The 17183-nt window shown below is 48.1% G+C and overlaps 2 protein-coding genes across 7 annotated transcripts in view; both read left to right on the top strand.

Moving 5' to 3' along the window:
* Nucleotides 1-2462, top strand: part of ZBTB24 (zinc finger and BTB domain containing 24) — a 14358-nt gene extending 11896 nt beyond the window's left edge. For 4 of the 6 annotated variants that reach the window (XM_061990447.1, XM_061990450.1, XM_061990451.1 and 1 more), the window contains one exon: nucleotides 1888-2462. The gene's annotated coding sequence lies outside the window, so the exon portion shown is untranslated. The remainder of the gene's footprint in view (nucleotides 1-1887) is intronic. The other 2 variants (XM_061990449.1, XM_061990448.1) reach the window with 2 other exon arrangements.
* The window catches only part of PPIL6 (peptidylprolyl isomerase like 6), an 18561-nt gene extending 1378 nt beyond the window's left edge, over nucleotides 1-17183 (top strand). Inside the window, exons 2-10 of the mRNA XM_061989609.1 lie at nucleotides 1888-1942; nucleotides 2192-2344; nucleotides 7352-7447; nucleotides 7864-8052; nucleotides 9517-9579; nucleotides 9748-9895; nucleotides 11238-11294; nucleotides 15303-15438; nucleotides 17031-17183. Coding sequence (XP_061845593.1) covers nucleotides 1888-1942; nucleotides 2192-2344; nucleotides 7352-7447; nucleotides 7864-8052; nucleotides 9517-9579; nucleotides 9748-9895; nucleotides 11238-11294; nucleotides 15303-15438; nucleotides 17031-17142 — 1009 coding nt within the window. The 3' untranslated portion in view covers nucleotides 17143-17183. The remainder of the gene's footprint in view (nucleotides 1-1887; nucleotides 1943-2191; nucleotides 2345-7351; nucleotides 7448-7863; nucleotides 8053-9516; nucleotides 9580-9747; nucleotides 9896-11237; nucleotides 11295-15302; nucleotides 15439-17030) is intronic.

Here is a 17183-nt window from a genome sequence, read left to right as displayed (position 1 = left end):
TGCTGCCAAGCGTGTGTTTGACTATTGTGTGTACACTTACTCTGCTTGCCAGTTTTATTCATGAGGTAGCTGCAAGCAGCATTGCTTCACCTCAGCACTCTAAAGTTCAAGAGAGTTTGCTGTTCTGTACGAGGAAGCGGAGAGGCTGACAATGGGGATTAGGCCAGAAGGCCTTCCAGTCCAGCATCTCATTTTTAATAGATAAATATCAGGCTATTTCACTTGAAGTGTGAAAGCAAATTGTCCTGCCAGTAGAAAAAGCTTCATCCCTTGTTGTGCAAGGTTGGTTGGGCTTTTTAATACTTTTTAATACTTGTTCTGTTCTCCAGGGGACTAAAAAAGCACTACTAGGGGTTCTACAGCAATTACCTCCAAGTGGAAGAGGAGGTAACTGCCCCACTATGAACTCAAACTGAATGCTTATTCAGAGGTTGTTAGGGGTGTTGAGGCAGGCATAGATGTTGCCAGTCATTCAGGAAAGAGTTTTACTTGCATCTCAGTATTTGTGAAATGCTTGTTGTACTAGCTAAGCTTGTTACTCATTGGCCTCAAGTTCATAGTTGCTGTTTGCTAAGACCTATCCTAGTGTGCTGGGATTATTTTTTTTTTCCTTCAGTCTTTTCCCACTTCACCTTAAATGAAAGCCAGCATGAGATTGTTCCTAATTGTGAGCACAGCAGTCTGGTGTGTTTTCTCTCCCCACATTTTCCATCTCCGCAGCAGACTGTCTCACTGGCTGTGTAAGTGTCCACATCCAGGAGAAGCTGGGGGTCCAACTGGGAGTGGCTGGAGGAGACTGGTTTGCAAAGCAGGTGTGCACCAGAGTCTGGGCTGTGATTAAGGGTGCTTTCTAGATACGCTTATCTTCCTGTGCTTGGAAGTCTGTGCACGGTTTTTCACAGCCCTACTGCTGTTACAGGTTCTCTTTGAGAGTGGAGAAGGAACAGGTAATACTATACATTCCATAGCTATGAGCTCAGGACTTCTTTTACCTATTCATTGGAGGCTTCTTGCACACCTGCAGTCCTGTGAGCTACAATAGTCCTGTATGCTCCATCCCTTTTCAGCTTCTTCATAGAATGTGCTTTCCAGAGGGACTGCTCTGGCCCAAGCAATTCTTCCTGGAATGGAAAAAAACATTAGGGCATATTCTAGGTGAACCAGCATCTCACTGTAGCATGCTTACTGCTCATTTCTGGCTAATATTCTAATTTTCCCTAATTGAATGTATCTTTGGAATAGCAGGATGCAGAACTTTGCTTTAATTAGCAGCTCCCCATTCTCTGTACTCCCAAGGTTTTCTAGCGACCACAATTGTAGCAGACTGTCTGTGCCTTCCTGAGGGGGCTGATTCTCAGGTGTGGTCACAGGTGTTCCCTTCAGACTGCTGGATCCTCCTCTCCCTCAAAGGCTGCGTGCTTCCTGGCTGTTAGAGCGGTCACCTGCAGAACTGCAGGCTGTTGTGGACAGCCCCATTAGCATACTGCCATCTTCAAAATGAGATAATCCCCTTGGCTCTGCTTTAAATCTCCTGATAAAGCAATGTCTGCCTTCTGCCTGAAAGACTAGGCTTATGGAGGTCTTCCTGGAGCAGAATCTGCTCTTCATTCCCTGGCAGTAGGAAGACCTACAAAGCTGTTTGCTTGGACTGCTGGGTGATGGAACAGCTGTAGCAAGCCCAACATTATTCTTTGTGCACATTCAGCAGGGCCATGGTGTAGTTGTTTGACTCCCCTTTTCCCAAAAGTGTGGTGACCACAGAGCACTTCTGGTGGGTGACCCCTAAGAGCATTCCTGACAGAGTGCCTTCACACAGAAACTTTCTCTCAAATGTTGGGTGTACTTAGTCCAGTCTGCCTTTCTGTTCTCTTTCTCAATCTCTTACAGATGCAATCTTGGACTGAAAGGAAATGAAATGGCTGCAGCCACAGCAGGTAGGGAGGTTTGGGATGAGGAAACCTACAATTCTGCAGAAGCAAAACTTGAGTTGTTGCATCAGAGCACGTGTGCTTCAGGGGACTTCATGTTTCCCAGAACACGAGCCACCCAACCTTTGAAAAAGTTTTGCTCTCGTTGTTCAAATGTGCTGTACAACTTCTCCTGCTTTCCATCCTTTCCTTCATGGCAGTAGCTGCTGTCATCAAGGCCGAGCACAGGACAGAACATCTACCCCCACTGCTGGTGAGCACAGCTGTACCTCCACCGCCCAGCTCCCCTCGCACTCCCAGCACCACACTTCTGCTCATCCAGGGAACAGCAATCAGCTTGCACAACATCATCACGCTGCCATAAACGGAGCAGAAAGAGGTTGAAGGGAATAAGAATCATCCGGTTTAAGGTTTTGGTACGTTTGCTTTTGATAATTGGCAACCTATAGAATAGATTTTAATATACCTGAGCTACAAAGCAATGTGAGACAAAGGGGAGGAATAAAAGCCAGAATGGACAGAGGCAGCACATAACCACTGGTGGCTCTTGCTCTTTTTGTCTTAAATTAAAAAAAGCCCATCATCAATTTGCAGAAAACAATCCTGTACAGCTAAAGATATTAGCCTGTTGGCTAATAATATTATGCTTGTTTGGCTAATTGATGCTTTTCTTCTTGACTTTGACTATTAGTTGCATGTTTACAGTTAATTCCCTGTCTAGCCCATAGTCAGGGACTCAAGACAGTCAGAGTTTCCATGCCTTAAAAATAAACCTTTTTTTTTTTTTTAAGGAAAAAGGAGTAACAGGAGCCAGTCATATGTATGTGCAGAATTAATTTCAGGAACAGAATTCGTGTGCAAATTTAAGCATATTTACAAAATGCAGACATCATAGAATCTTAGAATCGTTTCAGTTGGAAAAGACCTTTGAGATTGAGTCCAACCTTTCCCCTCACACTGCCAGGCCCACCATTAAACTAAATCATGTCCCTCAGCACCTCATCTGTGTGTCTTTTGAATATCTCTAGGGATGGGGATTCCACCACCTCCCTGGGCAGCCTGTTCCAATGCTTAACAACCCTCTCAGTGAAAAAGTTCTTCCTCACCTCCAATCTAAACCTCCCCTGGCACAACTTGAGGCCATTTCCTCTTGTCCTGTCATTCATTACCGAAGAGGAGAGATCAGTGCCCGCCTCACTACAGCTCCAATCTGTTTTTTTATTTTTTAAATAACATGCAGTGGGTTGCTCTGGTTTCAGTATTTGTGTTTTGTAGTGTAAAAAGGAAGAAAAATAGATTTCCAAAGGCCAAATAAACGACAGTTGTATTAATCTGTATCAAGCTAAAAATATGGATGTAGAGAGAAATGGGTAGCAAAGAGTATTTTCTGAAGTGTTATGGATTTTATATTTGATTCTGACTATGCTGCTGCTCTTCCTGAATTTGTGTAAGGCTGCTCTAGACTTTTTGGCTATAGCAGAAGCCATACGGTCTGGCTACCAAAATTGGGTTCTGTTTGTCACAGCCCCCAGAGGCTCTGGCGGTCATGGTGCCAGCCTGGGGAGGAGGAGGGGAAGGAAGGGCTTCCCTTTGCATCGCTCGCTCACAGCCTACAAAATGTAACTGCAGTTGCAGATGCTGCTGTCCCCAGGTTACCTACCATCGTGCCTTGGCTGATCTGCTGCCACCCATCACCTGCCTGAAAATGAAATCTGCCTTGTCTGTCACAGGATTTTAACAAGGCCTCTTGTCCAGGCTGTTTCATCTCCATCCCTTTTTTGCATCTTTTTCAGTAGGGTGTCATAATGTTGTGGAGTCTCCTTCTCTGGGGACATTCAAAACCCACCTGGACAAGCTCCTGTGTGACCTACTCTAGGTGGTCCTGCTATGGCAAGGAGGTTGGACTAGATCTTCCCAGGTCCCTTCCAACCCTTAAGATTCTGTATGCACCTTTTGTGTGTGGGTCTTTCAGGCCAGGGAGCAGCTGTGACAGCTATACCATCACCATCTGATCATCTTCGCAGTCTTTGACAGTGAGAGGATGGAGCTCTTCAAATCCAACATTGCTCCAGATTCCAACAGAAAGGTTACTGAAGTGTTGCCCTACTGAACTGCTGTCAGAAAACATCACTGAGACGCATGCAGACCAGAGAAGCTTTAGGGCTAAGTGGTGGGGAGCCGCCCACAACCCTTGATTTCTTTCTCAGCCTGCATTTTGTAGAGGCTGGGATAGTTCAGAAACATCTGGCTGAGAGGCTGTACCTTTTTCAATTCTGAGTGGGGGAGTGTGTACAAATGTATTACTTTGTAAAGCCATTTGGATATAGAATTGAGGGGGGACAAGTGCACAGTTATTAATGACAAATTCGTTGTTATTTAACATAGGTTTGTTCTGCAGAACATATATTCTGCGTGACAATCCCAGCTGCCTCATCTGCAATAGGATTTTGATGTGTTAAAGATGTGTACTTTTCCAGGGGATGTGATAATTGTTGTATTACTTTGTGTCATGACACACACTTTTGACACAACGCATCACTCAGTTTTGTCACTCCTGACACCAGTGTCCCCAAAAACTCACCTTGCTCAGAAACCAGAAGTGACCTGACACAGCCTGTGCTGACCCTGCAGCTGCCTCACGCCGCTGCTTCTGCACGTGCTGCGGTGGCCCAAAGAGCACAAAGCCGCAGTGGTGGGGGCACAAAGCTTTGCTGCAGCAGCACAGAGCATTGCTGCAGGAGCCGAGACCGCCCCGAGGCCACTCTGTCTGTGCAGCACCGTGCCCAGTCTGTGCAAAGACATTAATGTGAAAAAGAGCCACCGAGGGGGAGTTAAACACAAAGATACTGTGAAATCCTTGAGCAGAGGTACGGCAGAGGCTGGGAGAGTAACGGATAAGCACTGCTCCTGTTTGCTTCTTACTGCTCTGCTGGGCATCTGCTATGAATCCTCACTGGCAACAGGATCTTCATCCTTTTTCTTAGATGGTCCCACACTGATGGCACCCATCATGAGTCACAGAATCATTTCAGCTGGAAAAGATCATAGAGTCCAAACATTAACCTCACAATGCCAGGCCCATCACTAAACTAATCTGTGTCCCTCAGCACCCCAATCTCTGCATCTTTTGAATATCTCCAGGGATGGGAACTTCACCACCTCCCTGGGCCACCCCTTCCAGTGTTTAATGACCCTCTCAGTGAAAAAGTTCTTTCTAACCTCCAAATTAAACCTTCCCTGGTGCAACTTGAGACCATCTCCTCTTGTCCTGTCACTTGTCACTTGGGAGCAGAGACGGACTCCCACCTTACTACAACCCCCCTTCAGGTAGCTGTAGAGAGTGATCAGATCTCATCTAAGCCTTCTCCAGGCTAAACATCCCCAGCTCGCCCAGCTGCTCCTCATCAGGCTTGTTCTCCAGACCTTTCACCATTGCCTGTCTCCTGCCATGGGCCCTGGAAAGAGCTGGCTTCAGTTCTTTGCCACACGCTTTCTGCGTATCCTCATTATCCTTCCTTCAGGGGAAAGCAGAAACGGGAGCATTTCCCACCCTCCAACAGGGTGGAAGCAGTGCACTTTAGGCTTGTTAGGCCCTTGGAAGCGCTGGGAGGGGGGGAGGTGGGGGAGGTGTCCGGCGTTGCCGTGGCGCTGGGCTCTGTTGACAGCGGCTGGCCGGAGGTGTCGCAGGGCACCATGGCCCCGCGGCGGGTGGCGGTGGCGGGGCTGCTCCAGGACCCGGCTTTCCACGTGGCCAAGTGCGCGGCAGAGGTAACGCCGGGCTCCGGCCCAGCGCCGCGCGGGGACCTGCGGGGGGCGGGCCGGGCTGCAAGTAAATAAGCAGGGGAATGCCTGCACCCAGCGGCGGCCCTTGGGAATAACACATTCCAAGTTCGGGGTTTGTGCTTTTCTCTGGCGCTGCCAGGCGCAGGCACCGAGGCTCTCCAGGCTCCCGGCTGCATGCTGCTCGCAGTGGGGGTGTCTCTGTTGCTGCATCCTCGCCTCCTTGTCCTCACATCTCCAAGAAATTTTACAGCTATGCAATGTTGTGTAAGATAGATGCCTGGGTTGCCTAGATGAGAGAAGACTGAGGGGGTATTTCTTCAACGCTTGTAAGTACCTAAAGGGTGGATATCAGGAGGATAGGGGCGATACTTTGTTCTGTAGCGTGCAGTGACAGGACACGGGGTAACGGACATAAGCTGGAACACAAAAAGTTCCACTTAAACACAAGGAAAAACTACTTTCTTGTGAGGGTGAGGGAGCCCTAGCACAGGCTACCCAGGGAGGGTGTGGAGTCTCCTTCCTGGCAGGTTTCAAAACTCACCTGGACATGTTCCTGAGTGACCTGATAGAGGGAAACCTGCTTGAGCAGGGGTATGGACTGGATGATCTCTAGAGGTCCCTTCCAACCTGCACTGTTCCATAATTTATGATTCATGCACATCACAGCTCTGCCCAATGTGCTTGGCAGCTTATGGCAAGTCCCTTAATGCAAGTCTCAGCACGGGTGAGAAAGCAAAAAGCCTCAAACCTCATGAGGTTTTAGAGGTTTTTCAGGAGAAGCTCTGTGGAGTGGCAGAAGCACCACCTGCAGCTAGTAAAGGGTGCGTGGTGCTGACCTTTGTGCCCTCCCTGCCTGTGAAGGTTTACCTGCCAGGCTGGTTCTCCAACAGCACTTAGAGCCAGGGAACCTCTGCCATCTATCAGCAGACCTAAGGATGAGCCAAGCAGATAGCTGCAGTGAGTGTGTGCCTCCTGGCCTTTTCCTGTTGTTTTTTTTCTCAGCCACTGTCTCAAGGATAACAACAGGGACCGTGAGCTGAACAGAAAGCCACTTCTTTGCTTTGTTCCTTTTAAGGCCAGCTGGCCTGGCTTTAAGCCACAGCTCACAGGGAGATGAAGCTAAATTCATCTAGAAGAGTGTCCCATAGCTAAACAATGGTGTGCTGCTGAAGCAATGCTATGTGCAATGGGGACTGGAAACATTCACCTGCGGCCTTCACCAAGCTACTTGCTTGCCTCAAGGCCCTAGGCCCAATCTCCTGGGACAGTAGAAAACTATGATACCTTGTACATGCAAAAATGCAGCTAATGATGCTCAGCAACGTCTTTGAATTTCTCACCACCTACATCCATCTCACATGGGGGAGAGAGGAACAGGGAGTACCAGTATAATTCAGTCATATTTGTGAAGCAGCCTGTCACAGAAAAATAAGACAGTGACTACATATATGGATGTAGAGCAATTTGCATGTACTTAGGCAAGTGTCAGGAATTACGCCAGAGGCATGAAGGGTGCAGAGCAGTAACTGGATCAGAATGTGGCTTAGGTTGTAGGTCATGAGAGAAGTACAATCTGTGATAGGATGGGGGTGTATTACACTGCTTGTAAGCAATTTTTTTTCCTTACCTTGAAAATCTAGGCTCTGAAGCTGAAGTTTCCAAGCAAGTTTGCAGATCCTGTAATACAGCCTTTAGTAGAATTTGCCTGGCATGAATATTTACAAGAGAAAAAGAAGGTAACTCGCATTTCATCGGGTTGTTTTGGACACAAATCCTCTTCCCTGGGCTGCAGCTTCTCCCATCTCGGTGACATCTACAGGTTTCACAAGTGAGCTTTTCCACCCCAGTTTATTTAACATCCTCAAAGACCCTCGAGAGGTCTGTTCAATCTGAGCTGCCTCCAAAGTGACACCCAGATGAGTGTTGTAGCAGTGGGATCCAGACCTTGAGTGCGTGTAACTGCATGCAATGTCAGCACATCACCGAAAGCTGCTGCCCATTCTCTTCCCTTTGGCAGAATTTGTGGTTTTAAAAGTAGGAAAAGCATAAAAATATCCCAGGCCACCTTAACTGTGGTGGATTATTGCTGATTGCTTCTTTGCTAAATGTGTAAACAAACCCTGGAGGCTTTGTTGTCCCTCTGAAACTGCAGGAACTGAGGGGTGAGGTCTGGGCATACACCTCCTCGGTGATGTGCTTCGTGGATGGCCAGCTGCTGGGGGACGAGAAGGAGATGCTCAAGTGGTCTTACCAGCAGTGGGACTATCAAGACTTCAAGCCTGAGGCACTTTACCGAGCAATTGCTGAGGATTTCTACACCAAATACCTGAAAAGCAGCCAGGCAAGTATCACTTCTTTATGAGAAGAGTACAAGGTCTGTAAGTGGCTGAAGGGGTTGCCTGACAGAAGGGCCGGTACCAGTAGGAGGAAGGAGAGTCAACATAGAGGTGGCAGGTATTTTGTTTTCTGCCCTGTGAAGGCAGGGGTGCTGGTGCTGGAGTGGCTGGGGGGGAGCATCCCCTGCCCAGGACAGCAGAGCCTCCATGCCTCTCAGCAGCCAGGAGGGAGAAAACACCAGCCCAGATGCCTGACACAGTAGAATCAGAATCATTATTGTTGGAAAAGACCTTTAAGATCATGGAGTCTAACCACTAACCTCACACTGCCAAGCCCATCACTAAACTAAACCATCTCCCTCAGCACCTTATCTATGTGTCTTGAGTATCTCTAGGGATGGGGACTCCACCACCTCCCTGGGCAGCCCCTTCCAGTGTTTAACAACCCTCTCAGTGAAAAAATTCTTCCTAATCTCCAAACGAAACCTTCCCTGGCACAACTTGAGACCATTTCCTCATGTCCTGTCACTTGTTACTTGGAAGCAGAGACCAAGCCCCGCCTCACTACAACCCCCCTTTAGGTAGTTGCAGAGTGGTCATGTCTCCTCTCAGCCTCCTCTTCTCCAGGCTAAACAGCCCCAGCTCCCTCAGCAGCTCCTCATCAGACTTCTCTTCACCGGCTTCGTTGCTCATCTCTGGACATGCTCCAGCACCTCAATGTCCTTCTTAGAGTGAGGGGCCCAGAACTGAATGTAGTATTTGAGGTGCTAATCGCCTTAGGGCTGAACAGATAAAAGCGCATTGCTGACCATGCCACAACTGTGCTGCTCCAAAATCACAATCTGCCAAGCCCTTGGGTACTAAAATTTGTGGCTACTCTTACCCTTGGGCACCAAAATCCCAAGTGCCAAACCTGTCCTTTCCCAGCCAAGGCCACCTGAAATGCTGTGGTGGTGTGAGGTGTGATGCTGCCAGCACTGACACGATATTGAGAGCAGAGAAACAAAAGATGTTGTACCAAAATGAATACCACGGAAGGTGCAGCACCAACTGCACACAGATTGGAAGCTGGCTGGGAAAAGTGAGAAGGGTACATTGTGGTGGGATGGCTGATAGTCCTGTGGCTGCATTTATTCCTGCCTGTCTCATGCAGGCTGCAACAAGCATGTGAACACATGCAAGATCAAGCAACAGGCCCTACCCAGTAGTTTGCTTTAACACATTGTTAAGATTATTTCTGCTCAGAATGAAATGAAAGTGTTATTTCTGCCCAGAATGAAGTGAAACTTCCTCTACTTTTTCGTTTATTTAACTAAAATAGTAGGAACACTGCTGTGCATTGACAGCACTGTAGGTGTTTTCTGAGACCATCGGCGCTGTGCAGCTGGACCCTGGCCTGCACTGGGAAGAGAGTACAGCACAGGGAGCTGACCTTTCCCTCACTGCCTTTGTTTTTCTGCTTTAAACAGCACATATTTGTATACCTGGAGATAACCATTGAGGAAGAACCCGTCGGGAGGCTGCTCTTTGAGGTATGTTGCAGAGGAGAAAAGCAGAAGAGAGGAATAAGTCCAGTGCAGTGGTTTCACTCGCTACAGGACAGGGAGGCACACAATCAGGCCAGTGGACAAGTCAGCTAGGAATGTCACACATTGGCAGCTAGGAATTTCACACATGTTTTCCTCTTCTGGCTTTTGCAGCTCTTTTCAGACGTGTGTCCCAGGACCTGTGAAAACTTCCGTGCCCTGTGTGCTGGAGGAGCAAAGTCTCTCCATGATGGCCGAGAGCTCACCTACAAACACTCCCTTTTCCATCGACTTGTGAAAAACGGGTGGATCCAGGGAGGAGGTGAGTTCCCAGGTGTCCTGAGCAAATCTGAGGTACAGCACAAGGGTGGGGGTGGGCTGATCTGATGAATAACAGCTTCCATCTGCGGAGTCATAGCTGAACTGCACGACAAAGCTCATCTCTGCAGGATAAGTTCATAATTAATGTATACCTAAACCAGAAAACAGTTTCTATCTTAGCCACCTCACTTTCTAAACAAGGAAAAGTTTGGATAATTTGATCTTTTGATTATCCAAGACCTTTTCAACAGAATTTGGGAAACTGATCGAAAACATTAAAACTCTTTTCAGTGAAGTTCTTTGGTAATTAGGGAACTCATTGGAAACAAAAAAGCTCTAAGAATATCCATAGGAAAATATATTAATTGTTTCATAGAGAGATTAACTTCTGGAGGTGTTCAGGCAGGTGTCAGAGCCCTTGCAAACTGTTGGTGTGCTGTCTGAATGCCAGTGCTGTGTCTGGAGCATGGCACCAAGGAGAAGGGCACCACAAACAATGGGTCATGCAGTTTGCTCAGCTGATGTCCCCAGGATAGTCAAGACAGGTGTTATCAGAAGGCATTTCCCTCCTTACCCCCTATTTGGTCTGTCTTACTTACCTGTATTTCTTAGCTATGTTTGCTTTGCCCCAAGCCTGAGTGTGTAAATACATTTCAAGTTTAAACTTTCAAGATACGCCTCCTACTTTACAGGAATAACTCTGCAGATATTTATGAAGCCCATAAAAGCAACCTAAAATTACAAGGACTAACCATAACCTGATAGTATGAGACAATGTCTAAATAAAGTAACAAAACCAGAGGTCTTTAAAAAAACAACCCTAAAAATAGGTGCATTGGGCTTCTTCAGTGCCTCCCCAGTGCCTCTGGTTCAGTAGAATTTCTCTCTTATCAAATCTGTTTTTCTTAGACAAGATAGAGGTCTTAACTCACCACAACACCGCAGCTGCATTTTCATCCTTTTTCCTTCTAACCCTCCTCACTTGGACAGACGTCCCTCTCTGGGGCAACCTGTCCTCACTGGGCACTGCCACCACAGGAGCTCTCCCAGGAAGGGAGGGGAGATGCTGCCTTCTCACCTCAGACAGGAGCTTCAGAGGGACAGCAACGGAATGCAGTGCAGGAAATAGTTCTCCATAGAGAGACCGTCTCTTGGGATGGAAGCAGAACCCTTCCCAAAGGTCTGTTACGATTTTGGTAGGAAAACAGGAAGGTGGGTGCAATTGTTCCCCCGAGGCAATACACACCCCACATCTCTGACCCAGGCTGAGCTGCTCACCGACAGTCCCCAGTGGTGCCTGTGATAAACTTGGTCTCTGATGGTCACTTTTCTCTACACTGCAGACATTGTAACGGGCAAGGGAGACAGAGGAGAGTCAATTTATGGCCCCACATTTGAAGGTATGGTTCCTGCAGCACCTTACTGCACAAATGGCAAATTCCCACAGATATCACGTTGTCGGTCTGACACAGAAAATGGGGGAATTTCCCTTCACCTCCCAAAAGCACAAGGCTTTGCTTTTCAATCAGAACTATGTTATTGGCATGACAGGACTGCTTTAGCAAGGTCACTTTTTGATCTGTAACCTTGGTCCCCTCCTCTGATGTCCCCTGCCCAAGGCTGACTCCACTAGTCCGTTTTCCCTGACTAGATGAGAGCTGGCACTGTGTCCAGTGCTGGGCTCCCTAGCTCAAGAGAGACAGGGAACTTCTGGAGAGAATCCAGTGTAGGGCTACCAAGATGATCAGGGGACTGGAGCATCTTCCTCTGAGGAAAGGCTGCAGGACCTGGGGCTATTCAGCCTGGAGAAGACTGAGGGAGGAGGTCATTAACACAAGTATTTAAAAGGTGTATGTCAAGGGGATGAGACTGCACTTTTGTCTGTTTTCTCAAGTGACAGGACAAGGGGCAATGGACAAAAGCTGGAACACAAAAAGTGCCACATAAGGGGTGAGGGAACCCTGGCAGAGGCTGCCCAGGGAGGGTGTGGAATCTCCTTCTATGGAGGTTTTCAAACCTGCCTGGACACGTTCCTGTGTGACCTGGTCAAGGGCAACCTGCTTGAGCAGTAGGTTGGACTGGATGGTCTCTAGAGGTCCTTTCCAACCCTGACCATTCTGTGGTTCTGTGATGGTCACTCGCTGTCTACTCCAAACTGCAAACAACCACCTTTGTGGACAGGACCTTAGAAATGCAGAAATTGATTAGATACCACTTGTTTAAATGCATTTAAAGCTATTGGAGTAAGTTGGCTTTAACTCTAGATTTCCTGGACCTCAGGCAGCTTTTCAGGCCTGGGCACCAGGCTGGTGCCAGCCTCTACATCTCTGTGGATGTGAGGGGAGTTACTTCTCATGTAAAACCCTGAAAGTTGAGGAATGTCAAACACGAGCTAAGCTGAACAAAAAATGTTCCCCCGTACTGCTATAAAGTAAAAAAATATAAAGAAAAAAAGACAATTGTAACATGCAATATTTAAGGAAAACAACCCATATAATTGACACAGACATTTGGGATCTTCTGTTTTGATAAATGCTACCCATGAAGATATCTTATGACAGTTAAAGCACTTTTGAAAGTGATTTATGTTCCTTTATATAAAAGCTTTCCCACTGCCAATGGCGCAAACGAGGTGACATTTGAGCAGGCTGGGCAGCAGCCAACAGTGAGATCAGAGAGGCCAAGTACAGCTGAAAACTTTCTTTCCCAAGACACTATAAAGAGTTCGCTGGTGAAGAGAAGCTGCTCTCAGCTTGAGGCCCTGGGACGGAGGGAGCAAAGCCCATCCGGAGGTGGGTGGTGAGCCCGCTGTGCCTGGCTGAGTCGCAGGGCTGGTAGGCAGGAAGGCTGCTGGAAAGGATTTGATGCAGGAAATGTTGCGGGCTGCCTTGAGTGAGTAGGAAGGGGCAAAAGTCACTTCTCTGATGCCAGAGCTCCTGAAATAAACAATAGCAAGCCCCAGCTGTCGGGAGATGCGCCCCTCACAAACAGCATCAGCTGATATCGGAGAAAAAAATAGGACTGGTTGTTAAATTGTTTGCAAGGCAGACGTCACTGAGGATTTAAAAGTTTGTGAGTCCTTTTTTCCAGCAATGCTGCACAATGGATTTGTGCTAACGCACATCTTGCTCCCTTCGCACTTTCTGTTCCTACAGAAATCGTCCATGAAGGGAAATGAGTTTGAGGGTGCATAGGCAGCTCTGCATACAGGACAGCCATGGCCTTGTGCCCCCAGCCCAGCTCCCAGACATATACTCCTCCTCCAGGCAAGGCTTCTGCTTTCCCTGGGCTACCCAGGATAGAAGCTGCCATGTCATGTAGGAGAGCAACAAGGAGTCAAAAGTCACCAAAACAGTGTTAAGGTGGATTTATTTTGGAATCTGTCAACCTTGAAAGTGTCCCTGGAACAGTTTTATTAACCATACTGCATGTAATGCACGTGTTGATGTCTTAAAGGAGAGGACTGCTAATTCTTCCCCTCTTCTTAATTAAAAGTTGCATTCCATCCTTGAGAAAGGTGCTCCCTTGGGTATGCCTTTCTATCTTAAAGGCTAAGATCGCTTTCCCGGTGATTCCCACAAAACTGTTTCACACTGAGGGCAGAGGATAAATACCTTCAATGTCTGCAAAGGCTGAGAGATGCCTCTGTGAGCCGGTAATGTTCTGAGTGAGCCTGTTCTTGGCACGCGGCCGGGTGCTGCAACGCTGCCGAAATCAATGGGATGCAACTGAGCTTTACTGTGATGAGCTGGAAGGACTGAGGTAATTAGAGCGAGCCACTCGGACTAGAGCACCGCGTCACAGGGCAAAGCATCCTACTCCCAAATTAGTCCGCTGAAGTCATTTTGCAAAGTGCAAGGCAGCAGTCAGGGAGTAACTAACTGTTCAGTTAAAATGTAATTGCCGTTGTTGTGACTCGGTTTCTGAGAAGGGCACTCAAACAAGGGAAAAGAATTCTTTAAAAATCAGAGAACAATAACATCTCAAATATTTCTGCAGTTTCCTTTGAGCTTCTTGAGTGTTTGATGGGGCTCTTGGCTGGTCAGTGTGATCGGGTCAGAGATGGGTGACAGAGATCAAGATCGGTGGACTCCCTGTCCCTCGCCTCATAGCTGGGCTCCCCTCCACAGAGAAGAAGTAATCAAGTCCTAGACATGCCTTATGTCTATCTTTCCCTAGTTATCTCTCGAGAGCCTTTTCTTTCCTCCCTCACCAGTTGTTCCTCAGCTGGCATGGAGGATCCCCTTCATGTCCTCATGCCTCTTGCTCCCATTGTCTGCCTCCTCACCCTGGAACAAATCTTCTACTCTTGAGCATCCCAGCCCCCTTAACTAAATACCTACTCTTCACTTACCCTGCCCTGTCATTTTATTTGGCTAAAGAAATCTGCTTGACCTGTCATGTGAGCTCACAGCCCCGTCTGTGCTCACAGGGAATCATAAAATTATAGAATGGTAGGGGTTGGAAGGGACCTTTAGAGATCATCTAGTCCAAACACCCTGCAGAAGCAGATCAACCTAGATCAGATCACACAGGAACATGTCCAGGCAGGTTTTGAAGATCTCCAGAGAAGGAGACTCCACAACCTCCCTGGGCAGCCTGTGCCAGGGCTCCCTCACCTGAACAGTGAAATAGTTTTTTCTTATGTTTAAGTGGAACTTTTTGTGTTCCAGCTTCATCCCATTACCCCTTGTCCTGCTGCTGGATACAAAAGAAAAAAGTGATGCTTCAACCTCCTGACATTCACCATTTAGGTATTTGCAAATATTAATGAGATCCCTTCGCAGCCTCCTCTTATCCAGACTAAACAGCCTCAGTTCCTGCAGCCTTTCCTCATAAGGAAGATGCTCCAAATCTCATCGTCCTCGCTGCAGGCAGCAGATGCTCCGAGTGCAGTCTCCGCGCTGCCTCTCACCACCCACATCCATACAGTGGGAAGAAGCCCAAGCACCTCTGGGGAAATGCTGCACTAAGCATCCTGAGCTCCTCTGGCAAGAGGCACTACAGACGGACAGTGGGGAGCTGCAGGCACCTTTGCTGTGGCTCTAACAGTTAGAACTGCCCAGAGTGCTTTTTTACGGGCCTTTTCTCATTACCTCTTTTACTGGCTTAAGCACTAGGCAGTAGTGAGAAGCTCTTTCTAGGAAGGCACACTGATTCAAACCAGACTTGGCTCGCGTGAGACTTGATGAAGCCTTTGGGGGAAAAGAAGAATCACACAGAATCACAGAATGGTCAGGGTTGGAAGGGACCTCTAGAGATCATCCAATCCAGCCTCCCTGCTGAGAAGGGAAAGGGAGGGTGGGGAAGGAGGATAAGGGAGGTTGTGGGAAAAGGGATTGGTACAGTGAATGGCAGCAAAGAGAGCAACACAATTGCGGCCTCTCATCCCCAAACTCTTTCCCTAGATGAAAGCTTCTGCATCCGTCACAAGGGAAGGGGGATCCTCGGGATGGCCAACAAGGGCCGACACAGCAACAGCTCCCAGTTCTACATCACCTTTCAGCCAGCTCCGTACCTGGACAAAAAATATGTGGCTTTTGGGTAGGTCAGCAGAGGCCTGTGCCACAGCACTGTGGCAGGGGCTGCCCGGGCCCCGCGGGACAAACATCAGATCCTTATGGCAGCTGCAACGCGGGGACCTCTGGCCAGGGAAAGCACGGGCAAGTCAGACTTTAAGTACCCAATGACACCCATCTCTCTTTTTATTCTGCCCTGGCCTGGCTTGCTCAAGCTGGAAAACTCTACAGCAAAGCTGCTGGGCCATGGCAGACGAGGTGTGTTCAGCAAAGCCTCTGGGCTCTGCTCTGCCCTCACCAACTGAAAGAAACTTAGCTGCTGCATGCTGGCAGTTTGTTCTCAGTAGGTTAATGTACAGGGCTGGCCCTGTTCAGGTTTTTAGATTTTTCAGGAATGTGATAAGGAAGATTATTGCTGTAGGCTGTTTGCCTGATAGAGCAAAATGTGCACATATTACATTAGAGAGGGACACTCATGATGCAGTTTCCATGTAACCACATCACGGAGACAGACAGCATTTTTAACAGGAGCGAAGAGCCCAACTGTCAAATCTACAGAGAACAAACCAAAAGCCATTGCTGACTGCATGTATTTATACCCAGCGCCTTTCACATCCAGTTTATGCCTTGTCACCAGCTCTATGTAACCTGAAAGGCATAGCACCCATGATCTCAAAGCCAGGTCCTCTCCCACCTGAGTGGGAGTTTAGTCCCAAAGGAGCAAAAAAGCAGCCATAGTATACAACAAGGACAGCCGGGTACTTTCCAGCTCTGCTCTGCTCAGTCCCCCTTGGGCAAGGGCTGCCTGCAGTGTACTCCCTGCTTGGTTCCACTGTGCTATATAGGATGGGATGGGGTGGGATGGAGTGGGATGGGATCACAGAATCTCAAGGGCTGGAAGGGACTTCAAAAGATCATCTAGTCCAACCCCCCTGCCAGAGCAGGCCACAGAGTAGATCACACAGGAACTCATCCAGGTGGGTTCTGAATGTCCCCAGAGGAGGAGACTCAACAACCCACTGGGCAGCCTGTGCCAGTGCCCCATCACCCTCACAGTGAAGAAATTCTTCCTTGTATTTCTTTGGAACCTCTCATGTTCCAGCTTGTACCCATTGCCCCTTGTCCTATTCTGGAGCACTGCTGGCATCCTGCAAGAGACACAGCTCATGCTCCCAAAGCATGGGAGCGGGGTAGGATGAAAATTATAAAAGTTGCAAAACATTGTTTCAGATTGGCACCATGAAGGAAGAAAATGAAATCTACTTCTCGGGAGTCACCACTAATCCTGTCATTTCTGACAGTGTGCCTCTTGACTTCTTTCTCCTCAAAAGTAATGGCCATTTGTAGCTGGGGCAACTGGTACAATGCTTATTTCTTTAAATAAATGTAGCTGCAGAAACGCATAGTATTTTCACCTCTCCAAAAATGCCAACAGGAAATACCTTAATCGAGAACTGATGCTGTTTGCAGCTCCACTGGGAAGAATGACTTTTGAAAGAGCAGAGTGGGTGCAGGCTGTCAGTAGGGAACCAGTGCCGAGGTTCGTTATGGCCCCAGAGGCTGCAGAGGTGGCTCCAGACAGATGGGGATCAAATGTGCACCTTCTCCCTCCCACAGGCAACTGATTGAGGGCACGCAGGTCCTCCAGAGGCTGGAAGCTGTACCTACGTATTACGAAAGGCCTGCGGTAGCCTGCAGGATTAACAACTGTGGCACCTTCGAGCCATGATTGCCAGCCAGTTCTTCTGCCTGCTGTAAGGCACTGCACTG

The sequence above is a fragment of the Colius striatus genome, chromosome 2 (genome assembly GCF_028858725.1).
Source record: "Colius striatus isolate bColStr4 chromosome 2, bColStr4.1.hap1, whole genome shotgun sequence".
In the NCBI taxonomy this organism is placed as follows: domain Eukaryota; kingdom Metazoa; phylum Chordata; class Aves; order Coliiformes; family Coliidae; genus Colius; species Colius striatus.
The sequence above is the reverse complement of the archived record's forward strand: the minus strand, read 5'-3'. Positions and strand labels throughout refer to the sequence as shown.